The following is a 13,384-nucleotide window of genomic DNA, read 5'->3' on the forward strand; positions in this document are numbered from 1 at the left end:
TTCTTTGCCTCTGATTCTATTACAGTTTATTCTGGTCCTCAGATTTTTAGTTCACTTGATTTTTAGTTTCACTTGTTGATATATATGTATTTGTTGGTCATAATTTTTATCATTTTTCTTCTTCCTCATCTTAAAGAATATCTTTCAGCATTTCATACAATACTGGTTTGGTGGTGATGAACTCCTTTAGCTTTTTCTTATCTGTGAAGCTCTTTATCTGCCTTTCCATTCTGAATGATAGCTTTTCTGGGTAATCTTGGTTGTGGGTTCTTGCTATTCATCACTTTGAATATTTCTTGCCAATCCCTTCTGGCCTGCATAGTTTCTGTTGAGAAATCAGCTGCTCCTTTACAGGTAACTAACTGTTTTCCTCTTGCTGCTTGTAAGATTCTCTCTTTGTCTTTTGCTCTTGGCATTTTAATTACGATGTATCTTGGTGTGGTCCTTTTTGGATTTCTTGTGGCGGTATTCTTCCGCAGATGTAGCAAACGGTCAGTAGGAATAGGAAGTGATGTTGGTCTTAGGGAACACTGTTGGAACCGGTAGCCACGTTACACTGGGCGCAGTAGGAAGAAGAGTGGAAGTGAAGTTCTGGAATGAGGGTGATGGAATGGTTCCTGTGTGGTACAGAATACCAGCATGGGCAGTAATTTTTGGTGAAAGAGCAAAAAGGAGAATACATTGCAAAAAAGGATGGGTCCTCTGAATTTTCTTTTTTAATTCTCACCCAAGGATATGTTTTTATTGACTGTTAGAGAGGAATTGGGAGAAAAAGATAGATCAATCTTAAGGAGAAACATTGATGGATTGCTTCCTATATACACCCCAACTGGGAATCAAACCTGCAACCCACATATATACCCTGAGCTGGAATTGAACTCAGTCTTTTATGGTATACGTGACAATGCTTTGACCAGCTGAGCCATTCAGAGGGCATGGGCCTCTGGATTTTAAGGATTCTCTGCTTAAAAGGCAGGCTGAGGCAAATGCAAATTATATCTGTTTCTTTTTGACATATGCTTATATGCATGGTATATGCTTGTATTTGTGTGATTTTTGCCACATTACTAAAGTTTTCTGAACTTCTAATCATGCCATTTATTAACTTTATAAATAAGTCATAATCAGTAGGGTTACTTTGAGGAACAGATAAGCAATTGTATGTATATTTGTTTGCACAGAATCACATGTAATGAAACTTGACTATTCCAAGTTACAAATGGTGAGTTAAACCTACTTCTGTTACGATTCATTATCATCACTTGTTTATGAAATATACATGATTATTGCTGTTTTAAGGGTGGGTTTAACTTTATAAATGCTTTCTCAGGCACACTGAAATAATGAGGTTAAAGAAAATTGCAGCTAATATGACTGGCAAAGGGCAGCAGTTCAGCTTCCACTTTTCTAAAATATCAGATGGAGCAACAGAATTTCCTATTAAAATGCTTTCATCCTATATTTCCTAAGCCTACTTCCCTGAGAGGATTGTCAAACATGATAGGAGTTCTGTAACCCACGTGATCACGTATTATCTGATGCAGGGTCTCTTCAGGGATAAATTTCAAAGTAGATGCCATTGGCTACACTGAATGGAATAAGTCAATCCATCAATGAATTAACACTATAATAAAATGTAATCTTAATTCTCTTGGTGCATAACCAAATTCCTGCAGGACTTATCTAAAAATCATTGTTGAAAGATTGATATTTCTGGAGCCTCACTTGGAGGAGACAAAAATGATTCAGGACAAAAGTGTCTGGAGGGCCAAGGACAGGACATAGGAATGGACTGGGGCACCAGAGAGCAGGGTAGACTTGGAGAAACACTGCTGTGTGCCAGCTAAGAATAGAAGCCTGAGAAATGTCTAATTAAGCCTGTTGCTAGAGGTGGGGACACCTGTGGCCTGAGTCAGGGATCTCTGTGTTTTGGTCTCAAGAGGGAATTGGAAAATCCTGAACACCTGGATTGATTCCCGTACCACCCTCCTCTCTAAATTATAGGTGTTTGTGTCTTCCTTTGATCTGCAGAGGAGAACTCTCCAGCAAACAGTGTTTGCTCACTCAGCAAACACTGCCGATTCTGCTGGTTGGGCTGGGGGTTACCTCCAGGTGAAGCAGTGGGGCTTCGTGACAGTTGGGTCTAGAAATTGTAGAGAAGTAAATTTCATGGCTTCTTTCTCCTCCCACAGCTTTGCCTCCTGTTGCTTGGACTGTGTGTCAATGAAAACCCAAGAGACAGCTGACAGCTGAGCTAGTGACCATGGCATCACAGGTGAGTTGGGAATTAGCCTTTCTACTGAAATGCATCTCCATTGCCAGTATGTGGGTATATTGTTTCTACAGGCATGGGTGTGCTGAGTACACGCGAGACTTTTCACAGATCTGAACTTCAGTTCATTTTCCCCGGTACTCTGGAATGGTCGTATTGGGTCAAGGACTCATTAAATGGCAATCTCTTTCCCAACATTAAACTAAGATATTCCAGCCGAAACCGGTTTGGCTCAGTGGTAGAGTGTCGGTCTGCGGACTGAAAGGTCCCAGGTTTGATTCTGGTCAAGGGCATGTACATTGGCTGCGGGCACATCCCCGGTAGGGGGTGTGCAAGAGGCAGCTGGTCGATATTTCTCTCTCATCGACATTTCTAGCTCTCTATCTCTCTCTCCTCCTTTCTGTAAAAAATCAATAAATATATTTTAAAAAATAATAATAAGATATCCCAGCCTTTAGTAATGCTGTATATTTATAGGAGATATTGGAAAGGCTTAGTTTTCTCATCTAATTTATGGCTTGGTTAGAAAAAAAAAAAAAGTTCCACATTAATCATATCATTAACTGTCATGGCCTTAGGATTGAGGTGAGTGCACGTGAGGAAGGAGCATAATATTATAGCCAGGAAGGGCAGCAGGTGTTTCCACAGGTGAGTTCAGCCAATTACAGGTGCTGACAGGCGTGCTGATTAGTATTGGGGGGAAAATAAGTCATGATTATGCCAGAGAAGGCAATCAGGAGTCATTCATTTATTTTTTCCAATCTCAGGCCTTTTAAAATTTTTATAGAATATGTTTGCACTTTTGAAATCCAAAAAAGAAAACCAAAATTCTCATTATTACCCGTGTCCCAAGTCATGAATTTTCTTCTTGTAATTTTCTCTTTCTTCAAATTTGATTAAGTGGAGGCAATGCATAGCGAGTATTGTTTCCTCAATTTTGGTTGTAATTCAGGAGGAGGAACATAGAAGGTAGAGTAAAACTTAGAGTCTTGTGGAAATTTTTGATAAAGTGAAGAGCCCAGAGTAATCAGGTGGCTTCAGGTAAACTTGAATAGAGACATAAGATGGAGAAACAGAAGAGGCAATGACAGCTGTAATTGGAGGTCCCAGAGAAAGTGAGACCCAGAGGCCCCGGACCATAGAAAGAGTTGGGGTACTCCTGGCCTTCAGCACATGCTGCTGAGCAGTTTATCTTTATGCTTCGTCATGAGCATCTGAGCTGTGTGGAGACAAGAGGCTGCACCTGCCGATCCCAAGTCCTTCTGATGAGTTTGTAGGTTTCCTTGAAATTGGTGAAGTGTTTTAATTATAAATTTTCAAGTGCAAATTTCATAATCATGATTTGGAGTCATCATTACAAGTTTATTGTTATGTTTCCAGGTTATATTACATCACACCTCATTTTATACTTCTTTACAGTGAGGTTTTATATATTTACTGTGGGTATATCAGCAATGAGAATGATGTGGCTGGACCCAAAATACTGTTTGAACTTTCTATCACTCAGCTGCCACTTCCTTAATGCCGTGACCTACCTGAACCATCCTCCCCTAGAGGTTGGCAGTCCTGGCACTGTCTGAAACAATGTCCATAATGTTGTAGGAAGCAGTGTCCTTCGAGGATGTAGCTGTAGACTTCACCCAGGAAGAATGGGCCCTGCTGGACATACCCCAGAGAAAACTATTCACAGACGTAATGCTGGAGAGCATCTGTCATCTGCTCTCGATTGGTGAGTCTCTTCATATGTACTGTGCATGTATATATTTATTCAGTCTACACATATGTCGAAAAACTTTCCCATTTCTTATTCCAAACTTTGTCTTGATTCTTTCATCACTCTTACAGCTACTTTACAGTCAGAAATTTTCTTTACTTTTTGCTTTTATTCATTTTGTAATCCCAATAGAATGTAATCTTCCTGACACAATTTTATGTCTCCCTTGCTTGCTACTAAATTTCCAATTCTCACACAGTGGTGGGAGCTCACTTAGTTTCTTAAATCCTGACCAGCGGATATTTTTCCCATTGATTTTTAGAGATAGTGGAATGATGTGGGGGGAGGGAGAGATAGACACACACACACTCATTAAATGACGAATGAGTCTCACATCAGTGTGAGAGAGAATGTCAATTGGTTGCCTCCCTCACAGGGCCAGGGATTGAATCTGCAGTTGAGGTACATGCTCTTGACTTGGAATCTTTTGGTCTGAGGGCCGATGCTTCAACCCCTGAGCAAAGCTGGCCAGGGCAGAAACTCAGTTTTTGAATGTGTAAGTAAATGTATTGATTTAAAATATATAAATAATTATTTTGCTGCAGGTACTGTTAGATCAGAACAAAGTATTAAAAATACAAGACATACTGTTTTCCACATAGAACTTAGATTCCCCCCACTCCCCTGGTAGAAGTTGTATTTATTTGGTCATAATAGTTAAGCACTGTGAAAACTTACATGAAAATATTGATGATTTTATAGTCTGTCTTTGAACTTGGGCATGGGCAACAGCAATGATATGTCCTTAATATCTTTTGGGACAAGTTTAAGAGATGTCATTGGCTGACTACCCATGTTACTTTCAGTATACGCTTCCCTGGGCTGACTTTCAGAGATTATCTTATTTTTCTCATTTAATTGACCCTATTTTGATTACCATATACTGTTATCAGCACAGAATTCAAAATCCATGTATCATTTTCGTACAAACAGGCAGTCAGCTCTACGATTCATACGTGATTTCTCATTTCAAGGAGGGAAAGCAACTTTCAGGAGAAGAGATTGTTATTCTGCAAGGCCAGAATCCAGGTGAGCTCCAGAGGCTGTGTTTCAATATAAGAAAGAGCCTTGTCAGTGAGTAAGCAGGCACTAAGAATGATTAATGGAGATATCTGAGGTTAGTGATGTTTTGTAAAACGTAGGAGATAAATTCTTGAGATGTCATTATACATTGCAGGTAGTAACTTCTCTTCAGGTGTCTCTCTTAACTTCAGGGAAGGTTATATTCATGTACTTAGAGGAGTTCTCTATTGACATCCATCCCCCCCAGACTTCCATAGCTGGAATTGAGCCCTGTAACTCTATCTCAGCACCCACACCACCACCTGGAGCACTCTGATTGTGCCTTCACGGTTGTCAGGAAGGCCATCTTTGATACCTGTGGGAGAAAACTCAATATTGAGCACTCAACCAACACTAATCTTAACCACGTTATTAGCCAGATTGTGTCTTCCATCGTGGCTTCCCTCGAGTTTGATGAGTCACTGAAAGTCGATCTTAGAGAATTCCAGGAAAACCTAGTCCCATAACCCCAAATCCACTTTCCTCTGGCCATATGTGCCCCTGTTATCTCTGCTGAGAAAGCCTACTATAAGCAGCTTACTGTAGTAGAGATTACCAGTGTGTGCTTTGAGCGAGCCAACCAGATGGTGAAATATGGCCCTTCCTTGGGAAATTCCTGGCTTGCTGCCTTTTCTACTTTGGTGACATAGTTAGTGCTGCCATTCCCACCATCAAGACCAAGCATGCCATCTAGTCTGTGGATTGCTCCCCCAATGATTTTTGAGTTTGTATTAATTAGCAACCTACCACTGTATATCTGACGGCAATCTGGCCAAAATACAGTGAGATATGTGCATGTTGAGCAGTGCCTCAAAACACCATAGCCATTGCTGAGTCATGGGCTCTCCTGGAGCACAATTTGACCTGTTTTATGCCAAGCATGCCTTTATTCACTGGCATGTGAGTCAGAGAGTGGAGGAAGGAGAGTTTTATGAGTCCCATGAGGACATGGCTGTCATTAATAAAGACTTTGAGAAGGTTGGAGGATATAGTGCTGAGGGTGAGAGTAAGGGGAGGAATAGTATTAACTTGTCTGCTGTCATTTTATACTCCATTGTCTTGGGACTGTATTACTTCATGAAACTGTCCATTGTGTCTGACATCAATAAAAGTGATGTGTTTGTGTGTGTTTTTAATTCACAAAATATCCCTTTTTATGGACCTATTCTATAAATCTGTCCCTCTCTTTTCCTCCCCAGTTTGCCATCTTCATTTTATTTTTCTCATATTCTAGTCCAAAAAATGTCAATTGATGCCTATAATGTGTTTTTCCTTATAGTATGCCTTACTTTGATGTGCTTTCCATTTATGTGTTAATATTTAAAACAAATGGGCTTTGGGTCTCTTCAACATTTTAATCTCCCTAATAATTTCCCCCTAGTCATTTCAGAAAGGAGAGATGATTTTAAAAAACAAGAAATGTTATCCACTCAACATTTTCTCAAGAAGGACACATCCCTCATCAATGCAGTGGTAAGCTTTATCAGTGTGAACCTGTTCTTCTAAATAAAGAACAGAAAATTAAATAAGTTATGAGTTTGGCATAATTATCTAATTAAAGTTGAGATCAAGGACTTTCACAGCAGAAAGTTTTGTTAGTTTGGTTTTAGGGAAGAAATTAACCTGAAGTCAAAACCATAACCTGAGGTCTTATAAATTGTGCCCTAGCCAGTTTTGCTCCGCAGGAAAGTTGTGGCCTGTGGACCAAAGGGTCCCAGGTTCTATTCCAGTGATGGACACGTACTTCAGTTTCAGGCTCCTCCCCATCCTGACCCTGGTCAGGAGGCAATCAATTGATGTTTTTCTCTGACACCAATATTTCACTCTGTCTTTTCCTTCTCTCCCACTCTTTCTAAAAATCAATGGAAAAATATTCCCAGGGGAGGATTTAAAAAAGAGAGAATTGTGTAATTCTGCCTCATATACCCAGTCTTTGAAGTAGAATGTATAAAAATTAATCAGATATGCTGAAACCGGTTTGGCTCAGTGGTAGAGCGTCGGTCTGCGGACTGAAAGGTCCCAGGTTCGATTCCGGTCAAGGGCATGTACCTGGGTTGCAGGCACATCCCCAGTAGAGGGTGTGCAAGAGGCAGCTGGTCGATGTTTCTCTCTCATCGACGTTTCTAGCTCTCTCCTTTTCTCTCTGTGAAAAATCAATAAAATATATTTTTTTTAAAAATCAGATATATCCAGTTGGGTTGCCATAAAAGAGAAAATCTTTATGCATGTGGTTATATATAATAGGGACAATCTTTAAATGGACTCTATCATTGAATGATTACTCTATAATTTATATATTGAGAAAAGAATGAAAGAATGAATAAATGTGGATAACTCTTTAACAGTCTCTCATTTCCTTTCAAAAAGTAGACATCTTAACACTCAAGATTCTTTTGAATGTAATGATTTGGGAGAAAACTTGACTGAAATCTTTTTTTTTTCTTTTTTTCTTTTTTGATGGTTGCTTGACTGAAATCTTAACATTGACTTGGTGCATGATACCTCACATGGGAAAGAAACCCCATATCATACAAGAATTTAGAAAAGTGATCAATTATTTTAATCAACATAAACCAATTGATGCTAGAAATAAATTGTTTGAATGTCAACGTGGGAATGCTTTGATTCAACACTCTGCCGTTAGACAACACAATAATACTCAAAATAGAGAAAAGTCATTTGAATGTCGTTTTTGTGGAAAAGCCTTCCGTGTGCGTTCTAACCGTAGACGACATGAGATGATTCACACTGGATTGAGACCACATGGATGTGAACTATGTGGAAAGGCCTTCATTAGTCGTTCTTACCTTAGAAAACATGAAAGAATTCACACTGGATTTAAACCACATGGATGTCAACTGTGTGGAAAGGCCTTCATTAGTAGTTCTTACCTTAAAAAACATGAAAGAATTCACACTGGATTGAAACCATATCGGTGTCATCTGTGTGGGAAAGCCTTCAGTATAAGATCTAACCTTAGCCAACATGAGAGGATTCACACTGGATTGAAACCACATGAATGTCATCTATGTGGGAAAGCCTTTAGTCAATCTTCTGACCTTAGAAAACATGAGAGAACTCACACTGGAGAGAAACCATATGGATGCCATCTATGTGGGAAGGCATTCACTAAGTCTTCTAAACTTAGACAACATTTGAGAAGTCATGCTGGAGAGAAACCATATGAATGTCATCTATGTGGGAAGGCCTTTACTGATTCTTCTGGCCTTGGACGACATAAGAAAACTCATAGAGGAGAGAAGCCATATGAGTGTCACCTCTGTGGGAAAGCTTTCGATAACTCGCCTGCCCTTAGACTACATGAGAGGACTCATACTGGAGAGAAGCCATATATATGAGTGTCACCCCTGTGGGAACGCTTTCAATAACTCGTCTGCCCTTAGAGTACATCAGAGGACTCACACTGACGAGAAACCATATCAATGCCATGTATGTGGGAAAGCCTTCAAAAGAAGCTATAACTTTGGACTGCATAAGAGAGTTCATACTGGAGAAAACCCATTCAAATGTTATCTATGTGAAAAAGCCTTCAATAAATATTTTGACCTTGAACAGCATGAAAAAACTCACACTATAAATGTTATAAATATGAAAGATTCACTACACATTGTTTCAGACTCTAAACATCCTTGAAGGACTCACACGCTGTGGGGGGAAAAAGCAATTTGTAATCAGGGTGAAAGAGCCTTTATTTATCCTTACTTCATTCAGTCAAAGTTCAAACTGGAGAGAATCCATATGTATGGCAACTGCTTGACAAACTCTGTAGATCACATGTGTCAAACACAAGGCCCGCGGGCCAAATCCGTCCCGCCAGGCCTTGCAATGTGGCCCGCACCGCGCTGTCATCACTGCACTCCGCTGCGTTTCCATCACAATGACAGTTTATGACTGTTCAGTAAACCATTCGGCCCGCGATTTAGGCTGGATTTTAGATTTTGGCCCCTTCTCTGATTGAGTTCGACACCCCTACTGTAGATAGTGGGCTGACTTGGAGAACTCAAAGCAAAGAATGTGTTACGGTCTTTATTACACAGTTCTGTTAAACAAAATGCCTTGGTGGATGAGTTAGAGGGGCATGGTGCCAGCATTGTATCAGGAAAGCTGGCAGAGTGGGAGATTGCAGTGGGGTAAGGGCTGGGAACCTGTGATAGGGAGCTGGGGCCTGCAGATCCTCAGTACACAGGATCTGGACTTCTGCCTGGACCAGGAAGCACTGCTGGCTAGAGCCACTGTCACCACATACCACTGTGGCAGGGATTTCAGAGCACTGTGATGTACCCCATAACATAGTCACTTGGACTGGCTCTGGGGCTGACCTGACCCTGATTCCAGTACTCAGTCAGGACTCTGTCTAACAGCTGGAGACCACATGAGTTCCTTCCTGTCTCTTGCCACCACCACACAATTTGATTGATACTCCATGCAAGTAAAGTCTTGTCTGGAAGTTGATCTCAACCAGGAGCCAGATCCCATTTCTAACTGTCAGTGAGATCTTAAATAGTACTCTGAAATGGGAATCTGTCAAGCACTGGATCTGAGCTGGGACTAAACAGGAATAGGGTGGGATGGGATAAGAACAAGTAAGTACTACTAACTTGATTAAGGTGAAGCCAACTGCCATGAAGCAGTGGCTTGAGATGTTCTCTGAGCAATTGCTTTAATAAGGTTCTTGCTGTGTTTTCCCTTAAAAGTTATAGGACAGGAACCAGAATCTGGGATCTGTCAGCTAGACAAAATATTTAGTTCATCTAACCCATGAATGAATGGAGGAATCAGGTCAGATAAATTCTATGTATGTAATCATTGTAGGGATATCTTACTTTATAGCTTATCCTTTATACAAATTAGAAAACTATAAAGGAGAAAAATTCTAGCTCTGTAATCATTGTGCACTATTCAACCTAGCACCAGTCTTGGTGTGCCCAAAAACATTTAATGTCAGTTCACTGCTAAAACAAGAAATAAGTGGGGAAAAATCTAATAGCAGGAGGTCAAAGCTTCTTGAAAATTAACAGATAATCTGAAAAATTATTCCATGGAAAATGATAAAATGTTATTTATTAATCAGCACTTGTAAAGCAGGTGAGGATTTACATTATTGAATACTCACTGTAACATGATGGAATCTTCAGCAACTTCTCATAACTTAGCACCAATTATCTCACATTGAGAAAGTAGATAAACTTTTAGATGGATTTCATATTACAAATTTTAGACTGGCTAAAATTATTGGACCATTAAGCAAACAATTCAGCAAAATAGCCAGAATTTTACCAAAGATTTGTTACTGAAAACATAAGATAAAGTTCATAATTGTGAAACACTTTGGGAGTGTAGAATGCACAATTTTGGTAGAAGTAATATTTTCAAATTAAAATGATTAATACTTGAAAAATGCAAGAATTAATTAATGGTAAAAAATTGAGCAGGTTGGTCAAATTCCATTTTGCTTACACTGGTATAAACACATGTATTTGGGTGAGTTATATAATATTACATGTGAGTTAAAACATGGTACAAAACCATGTTCTAACTGTAATATTAGAGTTATATTTATTGAAATAATTTAAACGAAAAAATGATTTACCTCTATTTTTACTGTACTAAATATTTAAATCAGAATTTTTACACCTAGCTGGTTAGTCTCAGTAGATAGAGTATCGGCCTGTTGACCCTTAGTCCTGGACTCGATTCCAGTCAAGGGCACATACTTTGAAGGCTTCTCCCCAGCCTTGGTCCTGGTCAGGGCTCATTCAGGAGGCAACCAATTGATGTTTTTCTCTCTGCCTTTCCCTCTCTCTTCCACTCTCCCTAAAAAGCAATGGGAAAATATCCTGGGGTGAGGATTAGTTTTAAAAAAAAAATTGGCGATAATAATGACTATTATATAAGAAAAATTTTCCATAATCATATACATGGAATCACATTAAAACGTTGATGCTTTCTCATAAGAACCTGCTTTAAGTATCTGCACTTTCCTACTTTCTTTTGGATGCAATTGTATCAAACAACCACATGTAGATCCTTTGTAATGACCTGTCTCTTTTATCATATGGTACCACTGGCCTTGATGGAAATCAGCATACATTTTGTTCCTCTGCCATGTGCTTCTCTTGTTGCTGCTGAATTGTGAGATGCCCCAGTGCAGCTGAAATCAGTTTGGCTCAGTGGATAGAGTGTTGGCCTGTGGACTGAAGGGTCCCAGGTTTGATTTTGGTCAAGGGCATGTACCTTTGTTGTGGGCACATCGCCAGTGGGGGTGTGCAGGAGGCAGCTGATCCATGTTTATCTTTTTCATCATTGTTTCTAGCTCTCTAACCCTCTCTCTTCCTCTCTGTAAAAAATCAATTAAAATCTATTTTAAAATTTAAAAAAAAAAAAAAAAGAAAAGAAATGCCCCAGTTTGACACATAGGCATAGCCAGGATTTGCTTTTACAATTTCAGGGGGCATATGGTTTTTATCTGATCTACATACAGGTGTGTTTCCTTAGTGTGTTTGTGACTTAGAGGTCTTTATGGCCTCTGTGAAAGTACATGTTTACTGTGGAAGGTCCACATGTGATTGAACATTGTTGTTTCACGTGTCGTCATTTGGACTGTGTTAAGGTTTGCCTGTGTTGAGAGGGTGTAGTGATAAGTGTTGGATCATTGTGTGTTGTCACCTTTCAAAGGGTGTGTGAGGTGAAAAGCATTGTCTTCCTGGCATCAGTCAACAGTCATCACCCATGGAGCACCAGTGGAGTCATGCCCATGGGCCCTGCCAGGATTGGAAGAGGGAGGGGCCAGGTAATTCAGGGTCTGAATAGTTCAGAGGTTAGGGACCTGTGGATATCAGTGATTGTAGCACTGACTGGGGCAAAAAATTAGGGTCTTAGTAGCAAAGACCTATAGTAGAAAGCCTGTTAAGTTTGTCAATGGAAGATGCTAAGTTCTCCACCAGTAGGGAGAACTAAAGCCACTTTGAAGCAACAAACCCAAGGCAAAAATGGGAGGAATGAAGGACAGACCCAGAAATGCCTGGAGGTAGGGCAGAAAAGGCATAAGCCTACTCCTACCACAGCTTTTAGGATCCCACCCCTACCAGGCCCTACACTACTAGGCTGAAGCCCCACTCTGCCTCTGCTCATTTCAGGGTGAGGCCCCTCTCTGGCCATATCCTTTTTTTAGCCTCACCCTTACTGACTCAGGCTTGTCTGCTGCCAACCAAAGTGAAAAAATTGGGGGTGGGAAGTGTGTGTGTGTGGGGGGGGGGGGGGTTCTCCTTGCCTATGGTTAAGAGTAAGGAGAATGAATGTTGCTAATGACTGATTGTCATTACGAAGATTAGGTTGTCAGATTCTAGTTACTGAAATGATTGGTCAGTTCAGTGACTCAATTTGGCAGATCAACAGCATCCATTGTGCATATTTACCCCTTAAGTCCCCAGAATCAGAATGTAGAATTGGAAAAGTTAATGGGAAATGAGTTTATATATTTTAAGTTACTGTTTTGGTAGAAAACTGAACATTGATAAGACTTGTACAATAGCGACAGAGTGAAAGTAGCTGACCTCTGGTTTAATGGAAGACTCACCAGACCCCAAATGGTGCAATATGGCCAACTGCACTCTGATACAGATTCCACAGGGAAGGAGCTCTCTGTTTTTCTCCCAAAGTCTGCACACTCGGGCTTTTTTAGGATAAAGAGACATAGGGAAAACTTAGTCTCAGTTGAATTCCATGGACACACCCTAATCACATGAGCATTAAACTTAGTGAATCCCTTGAGCACCCTCCAGCCTTCATCTTGATTGGATTTAGCAAACAAAAAGACATCTAATTAAGCAATGGAGAACAAAGACTATTTTGAAAATATTCTTCCTTTATACATATTTCAGTTCAGTTTTAGGAAACATACTGTTTTAAAGAATATTTCTATTGATTTCAGAGGGAAAGAGAGGAACACCAATGAGAATCATTGATTGGCTGCCTCCTACATGCCCCCCACTGGGGACCGAGACCATGACCCAGGCATGTGCACTGAACAGGAATTGAACCAGGACCTCCTGGTTCATAGGTAGACCTTCCACCGCTAAGCCACACCGGCTAAGCCAGGAAACATACTTTTAAATGAAACCTTGATCTAAATACCAGCAACTTGAGATAGGGATTTGTGTGGGAGAGATTTTTTTCATTTAGAAAACATCATATTCCTAATCTTCAACACACACCGTACAAATATGCACAGCTGCTGCAACACCTCACAATTCCTA

At 40.1% G+C, this 13,384-nt stretch overlaps 1 protein-coding gene across 1 annotated transcript; it reads left to right on the plus strand.

Moving 5' to 3' along the window:
• The first annotated feature begins 430 nt into the window (after positions 1–430).
• Positions 431–10,825, plus strand: LOC118729191 (zinc finger protein 596-like). Its single transcript, XM_045588991.1, is given in 8 exon segments — positions 431–1,222; positions 2,192–2,275; positions 3,875–4,001; positions 4,980–5,075; positions 6,490–6,581; positions 7,625–8,458; positions 8,460–8,905; positions 9,112–10,825. Coding segments are annotated over 6 exon segments (1,464 nt in total). The 5' UTR covers positions 431–1,222; positions 2,192–2,263; the 3' UTR covers positions 8,763–8,905; positions 9,112–10,825.
• The last annotated feature ends 2,559 nt before the right edge of the window (positions 10,826–13,384 follow it).

This window comes from Pipistrellus kuhlii, unplaced genomic scaffold (genome assembly GCF_014108245.1).
Source record: "Pipistrellus kuhlii isolate mPipKuh1 unplaced genomic scaffold, mPipKuh1.p scaffold_m20_p_3, whole genome shotgun sequence".
Classification (NCBI taxonomy): domain Eukaryota; kingdom Metazoa; phylum Chordata; class Mammalia; order Chiroptera; family Vespertilionidae; genus Pipistrellus; species Pipistrellus kuhlii.